The 19450-nt window shown below is 46.2% G+C and overlaps 1 protein-coding gene across 1 annotated transcript in view; it reads right to left on the bottom strand.

Moving 5' to 3' along the window:
- RPS6KA6 (ribosomal protein S6 kinase A6) overlaps positions 1-19450 on the bottom strand; it is a 626385-nt gene that overhangs the window by 235133 nt on the left and 371802 nt on the right. The window contains exon 15 of the mRNA XM_085607823.1: positions 19065-19190. Within this exon, the coding sequence (XP_085463949.1) occupies positions 19065-19190 (126 nt within the window). The remainder of the gene's footprint in view (positions 1-19064; positions 19191-19450) is intronic.

The raw sequence follows: 19450 nt of genomic DNA, 5'->3' as shown, positions 1-19450 counted from the left end.
AAATTATTTAAAATACGGAGAATAAATTCTGCCCATAGATCTTTATCGTGTAACAAGAGATCGCCCGGGAGACCATCAGGTCCTGCTGCCTTTCCCGGAGCAATCATATTGATTGCAGAGAGGACCTCCGATAGTCCAAACGCGGCCTCCATTTCCAGGGGTACCAAGTTCTCAATTACCGGGGTTAGGTTCTCTGGAGCCGTTCTTTCCCCAAATGAGTAAAGGTCAGAGAAGTGCTGGTGCCATTGACTCCCCGTTATATGATTTGGGATTGGGTCAGCCCCTCCCCTAGTGCTGACATTGATGAGGCTCCAAAAGGGAGCGGAGTCTTTTTGTAAAGCTGCGGCCTTTAGATCCTGCCAGTGGCTTTCCTCCCACAGTCTCTTCGCCTTCCTGATGGCTTCGTAATAAGTTTTTCGGGCTTTAACTATGGCTGGTTGGACCTTATGTTTTATGGCTTCAGATAGGGTCTGTCTCTTTTCCCTACAGTCCTGTGAAAACCAAAGATTTTCTGGTTTGAGGGGGGTGTGCTTATGGTCTCCCTTTTCCTGCATTACAAAAAAGTTCCCCACCCTAGTCACTGTTTGATGATAGACCTCTAAAAAGTATTGGGGTGAAGGGGCCTGTGGGAAGCAGCCCGTGGGCGTATCCAGGGCTGAAGAGCCTTCTTTCACTATCCTTTTGATTTTTTCCAGGTTCATCTCGCGCTTTACCACCCTTGGCCACTTAAGACGCCTATTACAATTGGTCGGGACAACCTCTCTTGCCCCTGGCCTCTGTTTGTTGAAGGGCTCGATGGAGGTAGTAACCAACTCGCGCCTGAGCTTCATAAACAGCGGGCTGTGATCGCTCTCACACCTGTTGATCACTTCCATGTCGATAAGATCTGGCCAGAGCTCAATGCCCAACAAAATGTAATCAATGCGCGAGGGAGCTCTAGTCCTCGTAAAAGTGGGGGCTCCCTGGCCATCTGAGGGGGTTCGTCCATTTGTGGCCCTCAAGTTGAACTCCAATGTTAGCGCATTAAGTTGCAGAGCCCTCTTAGACCATTTCTTTATTGGCGGGAGGGTGAGTTGAGGTATGCCTTGCTTGGAATCGGCATCTCCAATGCCCAGGATATCGTCGCTGCTCAGGGGCTCAAAAGTGCAATTGAAGTCCCCGGCAACGACGACATCCACCTTGGTAGTGATTGCTGTTAATTCGGACTCGAGAGCCGATACAGCAGGGCTTTCCCGTGCTCCAGGGGTCCCCCTGCCATAGATGTTAAATATTTCAAGCGGGGATTGATGGTCCACCCCGTTGATGGATAAATGGAGGAGGTCATGAGATGTAATTACGTGCCTCTTAACTGCCCAGTTCAAGTTGATGTTAACCCAAATTAGGAGGCCCCCAGAGGGCCGTCCTCGTGTGGACCTAATTGCGGGGACAAAATGGGTAATAAACCCTGATCTATACAGGGGGACCAAACTCCTGAAAGAGGATAACATCAAACTTATCGATGAAATCACTCCAAACAGGATCTGCGAGATTCCTCCTAAGCCCCGCAATATTCCACGATAAAAAATTGATAACACCCGAAGGAGCAGGAGTTGGGGAGACCCTCATGTCCACCGCCTGACTATCTTGGCATCCCTCATTAGTTACCAAAGTATCGACATTTTCACCCAAGTCATTTGAGAACAGGTTTGAGGTGGGAATAATGTTTAAATCCAACCCCTCATTAGAGTAAGATATAGGAAGGTGTACAGGGAAACTCCTATAGGAATTGGTTAGTCAATCCACCTGTCTTAAGCCCGAGTCCTGTCCCTCCCTCTGGTCAGACCATACGGGGAGCCTACGGACCTGGATTGATGAGTGGGCGGGGGGAGATGACCTAAACTCGAACAATAATAAGTTTTCAGCTAGGACAGGATCCCCAAACACAATCTCGACACAATCCGTGAAAGCATCCACCTGTGATAGCCTTTTTGTCCTTATGATGTCCTCTCTAATGATCGATCTACACCCTCTGACATGTCTCAACCAGTGTATAACTTTATTATGAAGAGATACACTGTTTTCAAAGGTAGACCGTGATGACAATTTTGGAACATGGGTCATAAAGACAGAGGGGTTGGCATACACAGGTTGGAGATTGGCCGAATAAACTGGGGTATGGAGTGATTGGTTATTATTGCCCTGCATATGGGATAGGAAAGAACTAGGGGGGCGTCTAATAGGAGACTTTGCATTCGGTGTGCTTGCTGGGTCAGGGCATCTTGACATGTCCGCATATGATTTAATATGGCCGTTTATTCTGATTGTATTATCCTCATTATGAGCCCCCCCATGTACATGACCGGCATTAGTTTTGGCAGGGGTTAGCTTAGAGGGTGCAGGCTTCATCCTTACAGGAACTGCCCCAGAAGATGGTAATTGAAGAATAGAAATCGGAGAGGGTACTTGACCTAAACTAAGGCTCTCGACCCTCTTATTAAGGACCCCCACTAGCTCCTCTAATTTCTTAATTCTCTCAAAAAGAGTCGCCAAGGTATCAACATCAGACCTGACAGGTGCCACAGGATCGTCAGCGGGTTTTGCAGCAGAGCTAGTTGCTTGAAATAAATCAGGATCAAGGGGGGCGAACCTGTTAGAGCATAAGATGGATTTGGGGGCACAATCAGGAGTAGCTAGGTCCCCTTCTATACCATTCATATTGCCCACAATCTGTGCAGATGTAATTTGAGGGTCAGAAGACGTTATATCGGGGGCTGGAATAATACTTTGATGTTTAATCGAACACTGGGTATGAAACATAGATGGAATCGTGCGAATAGAATTTGAAGCAGTTTTAGTTAGTAGATCCTCCGCCTGCCCATCAACTAGCGAATCCTCACAGTCATTGACGATCTCCTCAATTCTTGCCAGAGCACAATTCATGGCAGCATGAATACTTTTCTTGGGTTTTTTACCCTTTTTACTACTAGCCATGGATCCTCCTTCAACAGCTTTCCTTTTACCCATGGTACAAGCCCAACAACGAGGGGGATCACCACAGACACAGAGGCAACACACACCAGTTTGTAGAAGTCTTAATAGTAATAGAACATCAATGTCACAAGCCCCCTCAAAAACGATAAGAAGCCTTTTAGCGGGGCACAGTACCTTAGATCTTAGTCAGTTGAGGGACGTCAATGTACTCGTTTTGGGGGGGGGGGGGGGCCCGGCCCGACCTCCTCCGTCATCGGACGGCCTCAGACGGCCCGCCCTTTGCCCGGGCATCGCCCGCGCGCGCGTCCCGCGTTGCGGGAGGCGCGAGCAGCACTTGTACGTTTCCCCGGTGGCAGGGGGCGGGGCCTCAGGTGTCCACAGAGCCCCTCCGGCTCCTGGGGCAAGATGGCTGATGCAATCAGGTGCGTTTGACCTGCACCGAAATTGAGGCATCTCCCGCGCTGCGGGAGGCGCGAGCAGCACTTGTACGTTTCCCCGGTGGCAGGGGGCGGGGCCTCAGGTGTCCACAGAGCCCCTCCGGCTCCTGGGGCAGGATGGCTGATGCAATCAGGTGCGTTTGACCTGCACCGAAATCGAGGCGTCTCCCGCGCTGCGGGAGGCGCGAGCAGCACTTGTACGTTTCCCCGGTGGCAGGGGGCGGGGCCTCAGGTGTCCACAGAGCCCCTCCGGCTCCTGGGGCAGGATGGCTGATGCAATCAGGTGCGTTTGACCTGCAACGAAATCGAGGCGTCTCCCGCGCTGCGGGAGGCGCGAGCAGCACTTGTACGTTTCCCCGGTGGCAGGGGGCGGGGCCTCAGGTGTCCACAGAGCCCCTCCGGCTCCTGGGGCAGGATGGCTGATGCAATCAGGTGCGTTTGACCTGCACCGAAATCGAGGCGTCTTTTCTTCACATGTCCTATCTCTGTAGGCATAGTTAGAAATTAGTATTTAAAAAACCTTTGAAATTCACTGAAAAACCATAGGTTTCAGGCACGTTATAGTTAGGAATTAGCATTCAGAAAACCTTAGACATTCACTGAAAAAAACATAGGTTTCAGGGGCGTTATAGTTAGCTGGACTTTTCACTCGTACAAAACCATTGAAATTCCCCCGTTATAGTTAGTTCAGCTAACTATAACTCGCGCTCCCGCAATGCACTGCTGATTACGTCACATATTACATCACTCATGACATGGTCAGTGACATCACTCATGACATCACTGATGACATCACTGATTTTTTTTTTTTTTAACATGTTTTTATTGCAGAATTAGGAGTGAGGCCAACCTGTACACACCTGGTATCTCAGAGCACACCCATCGTTATAGCAATGCACACAGCCATTCAGCCCACATCCCGGAGGCCGGGCGGCATACCAGTACAGAGACTCTGAGTATCACAGCGATCATTTCACAAAGTGACAGGTCAACAGCCCAATATAGTATCTGCTTTTATACCCATCCACCTTATTCCCCAACAATCCATCCTAACTGCATTTGTCAGAACACTACTACAACACCCCAGTAACTCCCCACCACCCTACCCACCCCCCAACTGCTGCTGATGTGGGCCCTGATTGTGGGGTCTAACGCAATTGTTCTCCAGTTCTCAGTTGTTGCATGCAGCCTCGCAGGCCTCATGGAACCCCGCTCTCCGGACCATCGGGCTCTGTACTCTCCAGCCGGTAGTCCTTCAGAGCCTGTACTATCATCTCCCATGCCCTCATCCATTCCAAACCCTTCTCGTCCCCTGCCCTGGTTGCCTGTCGCCTTCGAAGAACACTCTCACAGCTAGCCCACTACAGCAGCTCAGCCATCCATCTCCCAAACGACGGGCCCTCCCGGGATTTCCAGTGCCATGTAATTTCTCTCTGGGCCAACATGAGGCCTAAGTCAATGAATTTGTTCGTCACTTTCGTCTTTGCCGTGTGAGGGAACCAGAGCAGTAAACAGGCCGCCATGTCGAACTCCACCTCCCGGTCGGTGACTGCATTCATGAGCTCCCCCACCTCAGCCCAATACGTCCCTAGTCTCGGGCATTCCCACAAGAGGTGGTCCAGCTCTGCCCCAAGCACTAGACATCTCGGGCACGCCGCATCCTGCACCTTAAAATATCGTTTAATCCTCCCCGGGGTCAGATAGGCCCTATGGAGTACGAAGAAGTGTACCTGCTGGAAGCAGGCATTCCTACTTCCCTTCCACGTCCTCCGCAGAATATGACTCCACACCGTGTCCGGGATGGGTTTGCCTATGCTGTCCTCCCATCTCTCCTTCAATGCAGTAAGCGGCTCCAGTCCCTCCCGTAGCAGTCTAGAGTGGAGGCAGGTTACCGCCTTAATCATTACCGCCGCCATCACCACGTACTGGCAGGTCAGAGTTACGGTAGGTTCCGCCAATCCTTTCCTCCAATGCTTTTGTACCGCCGCGCTCACCGCCGCATGCAGTAGGTAACTCCCATCCGGGAGGCCAAACTGTTCCTGCAGCACCCCGAAGGGGGCAAGCGCCCCGTCAACATAAAGGTCTCCCACCATCTGCAACCCCAGCTCTTCCCACTTTGCCAACGGGGAACAGTCACCTCCCTGCGGCAACGCTGTCAGCATCCCCAGCGGGATCTCCGGCGCATACGGACATGCCGCTTTCGCTCTCTTCATACTCCTGTGCCAGCACTGCCGGAGAGTTCTCTCCTCTATTGAGAGGTCTCTCAAGTCTAGTTTCTGTTGCATGACTATCTAAGACAAAATGTGTCTTTGGATGCCGGTCCCCCTCTCGTGTTCCGGGCCTCTAAACACTTTAGCAACGTTTTGCGTTAAAACCTGTAGCTGTGCCGTCAGATAGTACAATTCAAAATCAGGGACCGCCAACCCTCCCTCGATTTTGGGCCGCACCAGAGTAGCCAAGGCCACCCTCCGCCGTCCTGTCCCCCATAGGTAGCCAACAACCAGTGTCCTCAACTCTTTGAAGATCCGCTGTGGGATCCAGACCGGCAGGGTGCGGAAGTAGTAAAGCAGCCGCGGCAGAGCCACCATCTTCAATAGCGCCACCCGGCCCAGCACCGACAACGGTAGAGAGGCCCAAAAGGTCATACATCCCTTCAGGGCCCGTATACTACGCCCTATATTACCTTCTAACAGGTTCACGACATCGTGGTAAATACGGACCCCCAGATAAGTGAAGCTCGTCGCCTCCCAGACCACCTCCATAGTGAGCGGGGGGTACGGCACATCCGCCCGCAGAGGGAAGACACAAGTTTTAGTCCAGTTTACCTTGAGGCCCGATAGCCCACCAAAGCCCGACAGCATCCCCATAGCCCCCACCAGAGCTTCGTCGGTATTCTCTAGGTACAACAAGAGGTCATCAGCGTACAGGGAAATATAATGCGTCGTCTCTCCACACCGAACCCCACCGTACATCGTCCCCGCCCGTGCCGCCAAAGGTTCCATCGCCAAGGCGAACAACAGGGGAGACAGCGAACAGCCTTGTCTCGTACCCCTGCACACCGGGTAATCTGAGGATATAACCGATCCCAGGCGTACCCTGGCAGTAGCAAAAGAGTAAAGGACCCTCGTCCAACGCCCAAACCCATCTCCCAGGCCAAACTTCTCCAGCACCTCATCTAGGTATCCCCATTATAGACTGTCGATTGATGACATCACTGATGACATCATCCTTGTGATTGAGAGGCAGACCTCCTCTCCCCCTAATATAACCTTTGATACACACATTCAAAAATAGAAACTAAAATTTTCAAAACAATGGACATACCAATACCAGTTACAACAACCTATTCAGTAATTCTAAGATCCACATACACATCCACTCATTCACCAACAGTCCTATACAGTCACTCATACATGTACTCACTCATCATATGTACTCATACACCTATACATCCTGTTACACAGCACCACTCATCCATAGAGTTACTCACACACATAGTCACTCATGCTAATAAAGAATCAAACATCCATTTACTTGCATATACAGTTATACACACACCACCACACTTACTTCTACAGACACTTACACATACTTAGTCTTTTAAACAATCACTTATAGAAACACATACTTATTCATACAGGAACTCTTCCAATCTCTCACTCTCACATATACTCACTTATATACACCAATAGTCACATATACTAGTTTAAAACATATGTAGTTACTCATAAAGACACTACTGAGACAGTCATTCACTCACTAACACACCCATGCACACACTCATCCACCCATACAGTCCTGCACACATGCTGTCTTCAACACATACAAACAGTGAGTCACTCATTCATGCACCTATGCACTACATAATACCCCCGCCGAACCATACAGACACTCACACTCATACTGATACTCAAAAAACCAACTAATAACCTATATAGACACTCATGTAGCTACTCACCAACCCATGCAGCCACTTATACACAAAGTGAGAGACAGATAGAGATATTTACATATTTAAACATTACTCACTAAGCCATGTATTCACTAAGATACACTTAATCAGTCAGTTATACAATCAAATTTTCAAAAACAAATCATCCATTTAGACACTTATATACCCATTTATTCTTCCATCGACCTTGAGATATACATATATAAAACATATGTAATTTTCAGAAAAACACATATTCACTGGATGATGTCATGAGTGATGTCATTTAAGATGTCATCAGTGATGTCATGAGTGATGTCACTGACCATGTCATGAGTGATGTAATATGTGACGACATCAGTAGTGCATTGCGGGGATGTCAGTTATAGTTAGCTGAACTAACTATAACGGGGGAATTTCAATGGTTTTGTATGAGTGAAAAGACCAGCTAACTATAACGCCCCTGAAACCTATGGTTTTTTCAGTGAATATATATATATATATATTCATCGCAATAGCCCTCGAGCTTCGCCAGGTCACTCGCGCTCTCACCCACCATCCGGTTTGTCGCCTTGCTGATGCACGCAGGCTGCCTGTCACTTGGTTTGTTTGCTTGATGTCCGACGCGTTTCAAGGCTGTCCGCCCCTTAATCATGGACCGTGCATAGAAGGAAGCAATCACTCACCATTCGTCACTTTCCAACCTTTTATTGAAAGAAAGACCGCCCCCAGTGGGCGTGGAAGTTCTTTAGACAGCCAGCTGAATGCTGGGAATTAGAGTCCGATACGAATGAGGTGAGTCTAATAAAACCTTGAGTAGGCTTGCTTGCCTTGTTGGTTGCAGTGTTTAAAATCCTTTAGTAGGTGTGTCAAGTCTAGTCTGCGTGCGTTCTCGCCTGTGGGAGCGTGCTTTCAAGGATAGGAAAGGTTTCCTCCCAGAGCCTTTTCAGTCTTCAACTCAGCTTCCAGAGAAGACGAAAATGGTGCTCCTGGGCCACGGCCAAGGGTAGCCGTGTACTTTAGATTCATCGCAATAGCCCTCGAGCTTCGCCAGGTCACTCGCGCTCTCACCCACCATCCGGTTTGTCGCCTTGCTGATGCACGCAGGCTGCCTGTCACTTGGTTTGTTTGCTTGATGTCCGACGCGTTTCAAGGCTGTCCGCCCCTTAATCATGGACCGTGCATAGAAGGAAGCAATCACTCACCATTCGTCACTTTCCAACCTTTTATTGAAAGAAAGACCGCCCCCAGTGGGCGTGGAAGTTCTTTAGACAGCCAGCTGAATGCTGGGAATTAGAGTCCGATACGAATGAGGTGAGTCTAATAAAACCTTGAGTAGGCTTGCTTGCCTTGTTGGTTGCAGTGTTTAAAATCCTTTAGTAGGTGTGTCAAGTCTAGTCTGCGTGCGTTCTCGCCTGTGGGAGCGTGCTTTCAAGGATAGGAAAGGTTTCCTCCCAAAGCCTTTTCAGTCTTCAACTCAGCTTCCAGAGAAGACGAAAATGGTGCTCCTGGGCCACGGCCACTGGGGGCGGTCTTTCTTTCAATAAAAGGTTGGAAAGTGACGAATGGTGAGTGATTGCTTCCTTCTATGCACGGTCCATGATTAAGGGGCGGACAGCCTTGAAACGCGTCGGACATCAAGCAAACAAACCAAGTGACAGGCAGCCTGCGTGCATCAGCAAGGCGACAAACCGGATGGTGGGTGAGAGCGCGAGTGACCTGGCGAAGCTCGAGGGCTATTGCGATGAATCTAAAGTACACGGCTACCCTTGGCCGTGGCCCAGGAACACCATTTTCGTCTTCTCTGGAAGCTGAGTTGAAGACTGAAAAGGCTTTGGGAGGAAACCTTTCCTATCCTTGAAAGCACGCTCCCACAGGCGAGAACGCACGCAGACTAGACTTGACACACCTACTAAAGGATTTTAAACACTGCAACCAACAAGGCAAGCAAGCCTACTCAAGGTTTTATTAGACTCAACTCATTCGTATCGGACTCTAATTCCCAGCATTCAGCTGGCTGTCTAAAGAACTTCCACGCCCACTGGGGGCGGTCTTTCTTTCAATAAAGTGTTGGAAAGTGACGAATGGTGAGTGATTGCTTCCTTCTATGCACGGTCCATGATTAAGGGGCGGACAGCCTTGAAACGCGTCGGACATCAAGCAAACAAACCAAGTGACAGGCAGCCTGCGTGCATCAGCAAGGCGACAAACCGGATGGTGGGTGAGAGCGCGAGTGACCTGGCGAAGCTCGAGGGCTATTGCGATGAATATATATTATATATATATATATATATACATACATATATATAAAATTCACTGAAAAAACCATTTCACTCGTAAAAAACCAATGAAATTCCACGTTATAGTTAGATCAGGTAACTATAACTTGCGCGCCCGCAATAAACTGCTGATGACGTCACATAGTACATCACTCATGACATGGTCAGTGACATCACTCATGACATCAATGATGACATCTGAAATTACACATTATGGATTGCGGTCGCGCAAGTTATAGTTACCTGATCTAACTATAACGTGGAATTTCATTGGTTTTTTACGAGTGAAATGTACAGCTAACTATAACATGTGTGAAACCTATGGTTTTTTAAGTGAATTTGCAAGGTTTTGTAAATGATCATTCCAAACTATAACGTGTGTGAAACCTATGGTTTTTTCAGTGAATTTGTACTGTTTTTTAAATGCTAAGTTATGTATTTATTTTTTATTTTTTTTCTGGTTTTTCACTATGCGCACACCCTGACAAACACTAGGGGGTCTGCAACTCTCTTCGTTGCCCCCGTTTCACGTTCCCCACCTTTGTTTCTCAGTGCGAGAGACAGAAAATGGCGGCCGACACTTCCTGATTTCGACCGATTCGATTGTTTACAGTCATGTAACCACCAATCAGAATTGAGCTCGCGCACGGCACCGTACGCGTACGGTAAGCTTACGGTAAGCGCACGGAGCGCGCTTACAGATATATATATTGATTTAAATGCTATTGTCTCAGGACCTACTGAACAGATTTACACCAGACCTACAAAAGGCACATCCTTGACCTGAGGACTACCTCTCTGCCAAATTTCAAGTAATTCTGTTCAGCCGTTCGGGCTGTAGCTGTGTCTAAAGGTCCTATGGAAAAATGCATGGGGAAAACGCGTTTTGGGACCCCCCTTTTTTCTCAGCCCCCGCTTGACGAATCCCCCCGAGACTTTCAGGGTAGGAGCGGAGCGTAGCGCCCCATTAGTTTTGAAAATTTCGCGAGGATTCGTCGACCGGCGCCAAAGTTATTCCAAATAGAATGTTGCGGATTTCCTATGGAAACACGGTCCTAACTATAACTATCTACTGGCGACCGCCAGTAGAGAATACATATACATATATACATATACACATATACATATAAATACATATATACATACATATACATATACATACACATATATACATATACATACATCTCCTTATATTACCTACTGGTGGTCGCCAGTAGGTAGTTATAGTTATATCTTAGTTTCCATAGTAAAAGTGTTTTGATTTGCCAATAGCTCCAGCGCTTCATTTTTTAAAGTCCCCGGGTGGGCCAGGTCCCGGAGGCAATGCTTATTTATGTAGCGGGGGCCCGCGGGAGCCCATGCTGCCCCGGGGACCATCACCTCCCCGGGGCTTATAGTTATAATGCACGCTGCCCTGCACACCGCCACCTCCCCAGGTCAATGCTTATTAATGTGCTAGGGGCGTCGCGGGGCACCCCCAATCCCCAGGGACCGGCAGCTCCCTGGAGCATAAAATAAAAAAATGAAGTGTGGGGGAGCTCCTGCCGCCCCCACACTGCCCCGGGGACCACCACCTCCCTGGGGCACTCTTTAATTAAAAGCGGGGGTCCGTTGCGTACACCCAAGCCCCCGGGACCAACACCTCCCCGGGGCTTTGAACAAGGGAGGGGGGGCCGCATGGCCCCCCTCAAGGAGCCCCTAATGGCCCTGGGAACCGCCACCCCCCAGGACAAGCTCCTGCAATGTCCCGGGGTGCCCATTACCGGGACATTGCTGGTTGCTATGACAGGGCGGGAGCACGGCTCCCGCCCTGTCATAGCAAACTCTGCTTCGGTTTTTGGAAGCGAGAGCAGGAAACCTGCTCTTGCGTCCAAAAACCAAAGCAAATTGCTTTTGCACAAGGGGAGCTGCATGTTAGCAGCTCCCCTTGTGTAAAAGCAATGCCAGCTCCAGCAGGAGGCGGGGAGCCGGCGGGACCGTGGGGGCATTGGGGCTCCCCCCACAGTCCCCAACGGAGAGGCCAGACCCAGGACTCTCCGTTAAAAAAAAAAAAGATAAATGGCCAGGCCCTGGGATCCCCAGGGCCGAAATCGGCCTGGGGAGGGGGGCCACGCAGCCCCCCCTCCTCTAAATGATAATAAAATAAATAATGGCCATGCTGCGCCCCTTCCCTATAATAACATTTTTTTAAAAGAATTAGACCGGCCCCGGGGGAAGGGGTACCCGGGGCCATAATTGGCCTGAGGAGGGGGGCCACGCTGTCCCCCTCCAAATTTATAAAAAAAATAAAAAACAAGTCTGGCCATGCCTCGGGCCTAAATTGATCTCAGGAGGGGAGCCGCATGGCCCCCTTCCAGTTTTTTATTTTTATTTTTTAAATAAGAAGGGGTCAGACCCTGTGGGATGGGGTCCCCAGGGCCTCAAAAATGGTAAAAGAAGAGGGGCCACACAGCCCTCCTTCTAAAAAGAAATATAAAAAGCCGGCATCTCGCCAGAGGCCCCGCCCCCTCTCTGCACCACTCTGCAAATGCGCCCTCTAGTGCGTTGTAAGTTGGGAAATTAATTCCCCTTGAATACTGAGGGTCCCGGGGTGCCAACTAGCCCACCAGGTACCTCCAGTAAGTGCCACAGAGCTGGATTGCAGAGAGGTGGTCCGAGGCCATGCCCCTTTTTACACCACTCTGCAAACGTGGCTCTTGGTGCACTGTTGGTGGGGCGATGAGGTCCTCTTGTGTCCTGAGGACCTCAGGACACAAGTGGACTTCATCCTCCGAGCAGCAATGCACCAGGAGCCGCATTTGCAGCGCAGAGTCAAAGGGATTCACTCCTTTAGGGAACGCCCCCTGAAGACAGCGCTGGCGTTTTATGTGTGCCAGTGCTATCGGTATTAAACAAGCGTCTGCGGCACCTTCTTTAATACCAAAGTGCCCCAAGGCACACAAATCGGGTGCAAACGCCCGCTGCACTCTCTGTAATACGGTCTCATGTGTGTTACTTTGGACATAAAAAAGGATATCACAGAACGTTTTCAAAGATATACTGATTCTACTTTTGAATGAAACAATGAGTCACAAAAAGATAGGGTTACTGGCCGCCAGTGTGGTCTGTCCAACACTAGTGTCATTTATGGATTCAGATGCTTACGTTTCACCTGTGGCTTTGAAGGATAAGAATCCAAAAAAGAAATGCTATGTCTGACACACCAGGGGCTTGGTTAGTGTACTGACAGTTTTCTGAAATTCTAGGCTGCAATTTGTCAGGAGACAAGCTTAACCTTAAATATTTTAAAGTCTGTACAAGATCCATACATTAATTCTCTATACCAATATAGATTTAATTTTGTGAAGCTTGGTCTCAGAGCATCCCAGGCTGAACACTGCTCATGGAAATGGTTGTGGGTGCTTGAGCCAGCACCTCACCCACACTTGCTAACAGTATTGTGTGCCCTGCAGAAACCACACTGTTGTTGCTGTTCCCAAATCATCGGAAATCCGAACTGAGGAGCCTACAAGTTTCAACCCACAGCCAGAAGGTGAGCGTCAGGAGGGAATCTGTTTTTTTTCATGCACTCTCCACAGTCGCCAGGATAGAGGAAACTTACATCCTTTGGTCTCCATAGAATCATCACAAATAGTGGTAATAGGAGCCGGAGATCTCAAACAGTACTGTAGATTAGTAAATACATTTTCTATACATCTTCAACCTCTCTAAAAATAATAGACGGTAAATGAGAAAATAATCTCAAGAATTTGTTTGGTAGACCTAAGGTAAAAATCCATCAATCAAAACAAGTTTATGATTACTAAAGTAGGGATACATTTACAGTGACTAACATTATTACATTTTGACCAACATCTGGCATAATTCACCACCCTACTCAACACCTCTATCACCACAGCAACATTTCCCGATGTCTGGAAACACGCCAAAGTCAGACCACTATTCAAAAAACACTCCGCCAACCCCAACAAACTCAAAAAATACCGGCCAATCTTCCTGCTCCCATTCCCAGTCAAGATACTGGAAAAGATCATCAACAATCAACTCATGAAACACCTGGAACAGAAACAGCAACTCAACGCCTCCCAATCCAGCTTCCGCAGCAATCACAGCAACTACATCTGAAGCCTTCTTAGCTGGGGAGAAACAGCAGCCTTGATCCTCCTCTACACCGTTTCTCACCATACACTGATCGAGAGACTACACCACATCGGCATCCGAGGGGACATACCAAGTTGAATCACCTCCTTCCTTACTGGAAGAACCCAGAGGATCCACCTCTCACCTTTGAATCCAAGGAGATTACCAACAGTGTCCCCCAGGGCTCAGCCTGATGTTCTTCAACGCATTCATGACCCCACAGGCCAACATCGTCAGATCCCACGTTCTCAACATAATTTCCTGCCTAGAGTACACCCAACTCATCCTCTCACTCACTGAAACCAACACTAGAACCAACTTTCACAGATGCACGAGAAACACTGCTGACCAGCTGAAGAACAACTGCCAGCAGCTAAACACATTAGGATGGAAGTACTGATCTTTGGCAACAGCAGATCTAGGACCTGCACCCACTCCCGCTAACCACGGCAGAAACCACAGAATTATCATTAAAATCACACATCAATGCCGTCTCCTCCACCTGCTTCCTCACTCTGTGCATGCTATAAAAGATCTTCAAGTGGCTACCTCTACACAAGAGACACACCATGACACAAGCCATCATCACCAGCCGACTGGACTACGGCAATGCCCTCTATGCAGGAATCGCAGCACACCTTCTACAGAGAATTCAGACCATACAGAACACCCTAGTCAGACTCAACCTTGCCCTTCCCTGATGAACCCACATCTCACCCCACTATAGGAAACTCCACTGGCTTCCAGTACAGAAGAGATGCCAATTCAAGCTGCTGACCCATGCACACAAGGCTTGACACAACCAAGGACCCGCCTACATTAACCGCTGCATGAACTTACACCAACCATCGAGAAGACTACGAAGCCTCCTTTTCACTTGCACATACTCACTGCATCTACCGAAGCAGAAGTGGAGGGTGCTCCTCTTCCCACATCACAGCAAAGACTTGGAGCAGCATCCCAATGCACCTCTGGACCATCACCTCACTTCTGGATTTCAGAATGGCCCTCAAGACCTGGTTGTTCGAATAATCCCTTGGGCCTGCAAGCACCTGGGTACACTATCAGGTGATTAGCCGTGCTTAATAAATACTGATTGTCTGATTGATACTATCAGATAACTTATGCAGGCCATATAATCTGCCCACCCTTGCAATTACAAATGACATAGAATGGTTGGCAAACTTTTTTGGCCTTCTATTCCAATAAATAGCAGTAACAGGAATAAAGCCCAAGTCCTGGAACGGGCCAGTAGAAAGACTTATATATAAAAAGGGCAACAGGGGCCTACCAACCAGCTATAGATTAATAAGACTGACTATATTGGCTCAAATATATTATAACTAGAAACCTTATCCCTCTAGAGCAGGGGTTGAACAGAAGCCCCTATGACGGTGGACCACTGTTTTCGTTTATGGGAAATAGGTCAGAAGTCACTATAAGCTCTGTACTTGCTCTGTTGACTTCCCAGCTGCTGTAGACACAGTTGATAGAGGCCACTTATGTAGAACAGTATTTATCTGGGTTATTCCAATTGGTCTGCTCTCTATTGTACAAAAAAGCATTAATCTAATCGGTCAAAGGTAGAACACAAAGTGACAGATCTACTCTCTAAAAAAGGAAAAAAATGGCTTGCACCAAAGTTGCGTTTTGGTTTAAATAGCAGATCTGTCATCTATATTAAAATCAACTCACTTATTTTCACCCAAGGTGAGATATATACAAATCCGCTGCTTACTATAAGCAGATGATGTGATTATAAAGGATTATGCTGTGAAAGGCTTGCAGAAGAAATGGATGCCCTTCCGTAGTTTAAAAAACAAAGAAAATGATCATTGGCAAAAACAATACGATTTCAAATAGTTTCTCCATAAGGAAACAATAGAGGAAGTCAACATTATAAATAACTAGGTCAGCTATTTACAAACACCTTAATTTGAACTGGTCATTTTCATCTTCAAAATTTAAGAGCAGCAATACGGCAGGGGTTCTATTAAGATTTAATCAGAAATACAGTGGCTACTCACTGTCACCCCTTGTGACTGTATATACGGCCAAAATTTCACCAATGGTATTATACGGAGCTGAAATTGTATACCTAAGTACAAAAAACACTTTGGAACAAATTGAAAGTGTTACATTTAAGAAAGTCTCTACCGAAAGCAGCCATGATTCAGGTGATTAGGCGCATACATCATAGACTGAGCTTGCAGGAATACACCTGCTATGCTTCATTAAATTGCCATGGTGGACAACTCTCAAAATATCTTATTTCTGCTGACAAGAAGTACAGAACAGTGAGAGTCAAGGGGCAGTCAAAATGAGTGACAGATTAAAAAAATGAATTCATTGGTAACAAAGAATCATGGAAATAATTTTCTTGTTAAAAAAGACTTTTAAAAACATCTGCCAGAATTATAACTCAGAAATTGGATTTTGAACACTTGAAGAACAAGAACATCAGTACAATTAAAGTTAGAAGTATTGGGTAATAAGGAAGTATTCCCGATCTGTACAAATTATTGGACCTTAAACTTCATACTAATGGTTCTAAATTTAGAACAGGATACAACACTATATATCAAGTGCCAGAGGTATACTTGATGATTTAAAAGAATAATGGTAAATATTAATGTCTACTGAACTCAAAATGCACTTTATTACATATTTTAATTCAATTGTCTTTTATTCTAGGATATATGTAAAAAGATTCTTAAACCTTTGTTTTTAAAACATTATACCTAGACATAAAAGATGGCGAGAGACCTGAGAGTTAATATGCTATTTTTAGATATGTCAATAGCATTAGAAAGATTTATGACTGCAATAATAAGTAAGATGAAACAACTGAATGTTATTTATGTAAACAACGTGTTTGAATTTGTTTTAACATATGTACGTTATTGGTTGAAAGGACAATTTTGCCCAAATAAATGTATGACGATCATTCTTCTTTCTATAGACATAATACAGACCTTCTCAGTAGGTATATTATGTGTGGTTCAATTCTATCACTGTATTTTCTTCCAACCTATATATGTTCCCCAGTGTTCAGCTAAGCAACAAAATGGATATGTGGGTAAGAAAGGAAAAAATTACTATTGCAGCAGAAATAATATAAAAATGTCTTCATAAAAAAAGTAAATAAAAATTGAATTGTGCTTTTTCTTATGCATGTCCACAAGCACAGAGCTCTGATTTGTATGTATGGGGCTGTACGGTCAGTGATCCCTTTACTTCTTACAGTTTAAGAAGTGCATATGACTGACCGGTATGGTCCATACATTTTGCACTATAAATGAAGAGTTCACTTCAAGCAGCTAAGAGGATTCCTCCCTGTTCTGTGGATGAATGTATTATTAAAACTGTGAAGAAGATGCAATGCTGAGACTAAGTTGGAAACTGGGTTGACTTAGTAAAGGTCAATCTCAGTGAGCCTCCATTTTAGAGCAATGCTGAATGACAAACTCTCTGAGAGAACGAGGAGAAGCTTTGGCCAGCAACAACCACGGTAAAGGTGGAGCAGGAACCAGGGCTGGTGCACAGTGAAAGTTAAGTAATTTGTGCATAAGGGAAAGCATGAGTGATGATTCATTACTCAGATTTTCTCATTGCAAAGTAATTAATTTATAAACAGAATACAACAGACATGCATCTCTTAGACTTTGAGTTACAGTCTAATCTAGGCAGCTGAACAGCTTGTGTCTCCAACTGAATTCAAGTGTAGATTTCATTCTAGACGAAGTATAAGCCAGCACAAAGGATCCTTCTGTCAATACTGCACGATATGCTGATACAAGCACATTATTTCAGGAGAGAAGGCCTGCATGATTTTACATTAAGGGACGTATTTCCCTCAAATTTGGAGGTTTGAACTAATATCTTTGAAATCTTTCAGGATAGCATCTGTTCATTATGCTTGTGATCAAGATGTGGGCTCAAAGGCACAGGCCAGAGGAGCCATGAGTACTTGTTTATTACTGTGGAATACCAGATTCAAGATAAAATTCACCCATACATTGTATACATTATGGCAGTTGTGGGCAAGTTAGGAAGAGGTGGGAAAGAATACTGATAGCACATAGAAGAACTCAACAATACTTTTACAGATAAAACATTTACACAACAGATCCAGAAAAGTATTTGAGACTGCTGGTTCTCGCAAAAATGAACCATGGAAATTTAAATAGATGCTCTCATATGCAAGCAATTTCCAAGAGATGATGCACTGAATATTAAACACACCAGGACAGTGTCTGTCATCAAGCAAGGTCTAGCATAATGTACATTTTTCCCTACAGAGACAAAGTGAATCTCCTGGAGGTAGCAGATAATACAGGCAAAGCATCAGAAGAGGGGTACAGACTCAATTTTACCCAATTTTAGAAGTGAGGCATGATACAGCAGAAATTAGTATGATGGTATCAAAAGCTTCCACTCATTTCATCAACTAGTAGCTGGCTAAGTAGGAATATAAGGCGATGAGCACTGCAGTATATGGGTGTGGCTGTCCATGCTGTTGGATTCAAACACCACACCATATGATCCAACTAGAGAAAGTTGAAATTTCACCTCTGAGTTGGCTCACACAAAAGGCAGATGAAGGTTGCACTGTCTTCCCTTGCAGTAAATTGACAACTTTCAGCGCATTTGGCAAGTCACCTTGTGACTGGCAGGACAATGTGTGTGTTGCTATTCAGAAATACACATCGCCTGGCTAGTGCCATTTTTCACAGCAGCTCTATGCTACTTCTAATTGTGCCCTACAGGAGAGTGTATGCAACAATGCTTTTAATGATGAGACAGTCATGGAAAAAAGTGCTGGAGGTCAGGTGGAAGCAGGCGAGTGTGCGTGTGTCTGTCTGCACGTGTGTGTCTGTCTGCATGTGTGTGTATGTCTGCATGTGTGTGTATGTCTGCATGTGTGTGTCTGTCTGCATTCCCATAGGACAATTACTTTTGATCACTGACTAATGCAAATTGCCTGTGTAAACAGCTGTGAAATGCCTGGGTCCATCCAACAGTGATGGACAGCCCAGCTAGCCAACGCCTCAAGATGGCATAAGCAAATAAGTCAATGGGTGAAGGAAGGACGGACTAAGCCAAAGCCTCTCTAATTATGTTATACTGACATGAGGAGATCCATCCAGCTGAAGCAGCCTGCAGATAGACTGAAAAACAAAAGCTGTGCTGAAGTAAGGCACAATTATATAGGATTTCTGTACTCACATTTGGAGTTCATTAACTGAAAGAACATTTTTTAAAAGAGAAAAGAAAAAAGAACTAAGGATCATAAATGATAAATACCTTCACAGCAAATTCCATGTTCGTAGCTATATGGACACATCGCTTGCACACGGAGTAAGATCCAATACCAATGTCTTCCTTCAACTCGTACATGTCAGAAAACTTTGCACAGTTTCCATGTAGGTGCTTTGAAGAAATAAGATATTCTGTGACTAAATTTAAAGATATTTTCTCAACATTCTAATTAATAATAAAACTAAGAAACAGTTTTCTGAAGTTATGTCCTGATATGCAATGATGACAGTAAGAAGCACTAATCTCTTAAATATAGCAGTGACTATTTCTGGAAGAGTTTGGAATTGGAAGGCGACTAGAGGGCTTGGGTATTCTGGGCTGTAGAGAGACATGTTGCATTTTGTCAGAGCAGGGGTCCTGTTGTCAGAATC

This window comes from Triturus cristatus, chromosome 5_2, assembly GCF_964204655.1.
Source record: "Triturus cristatus chromosome 5_2, aTriCri1.1, whole genome shotgun sequence".
NCBI lineage: Eukaryota > Metazoa > Chordata > Amphibia > Caudata > Salamandridae > Triturus > Triturus cristatus.
This window is presented reverse-complemented; position numbering and strand designations above follow the sequence as displayed.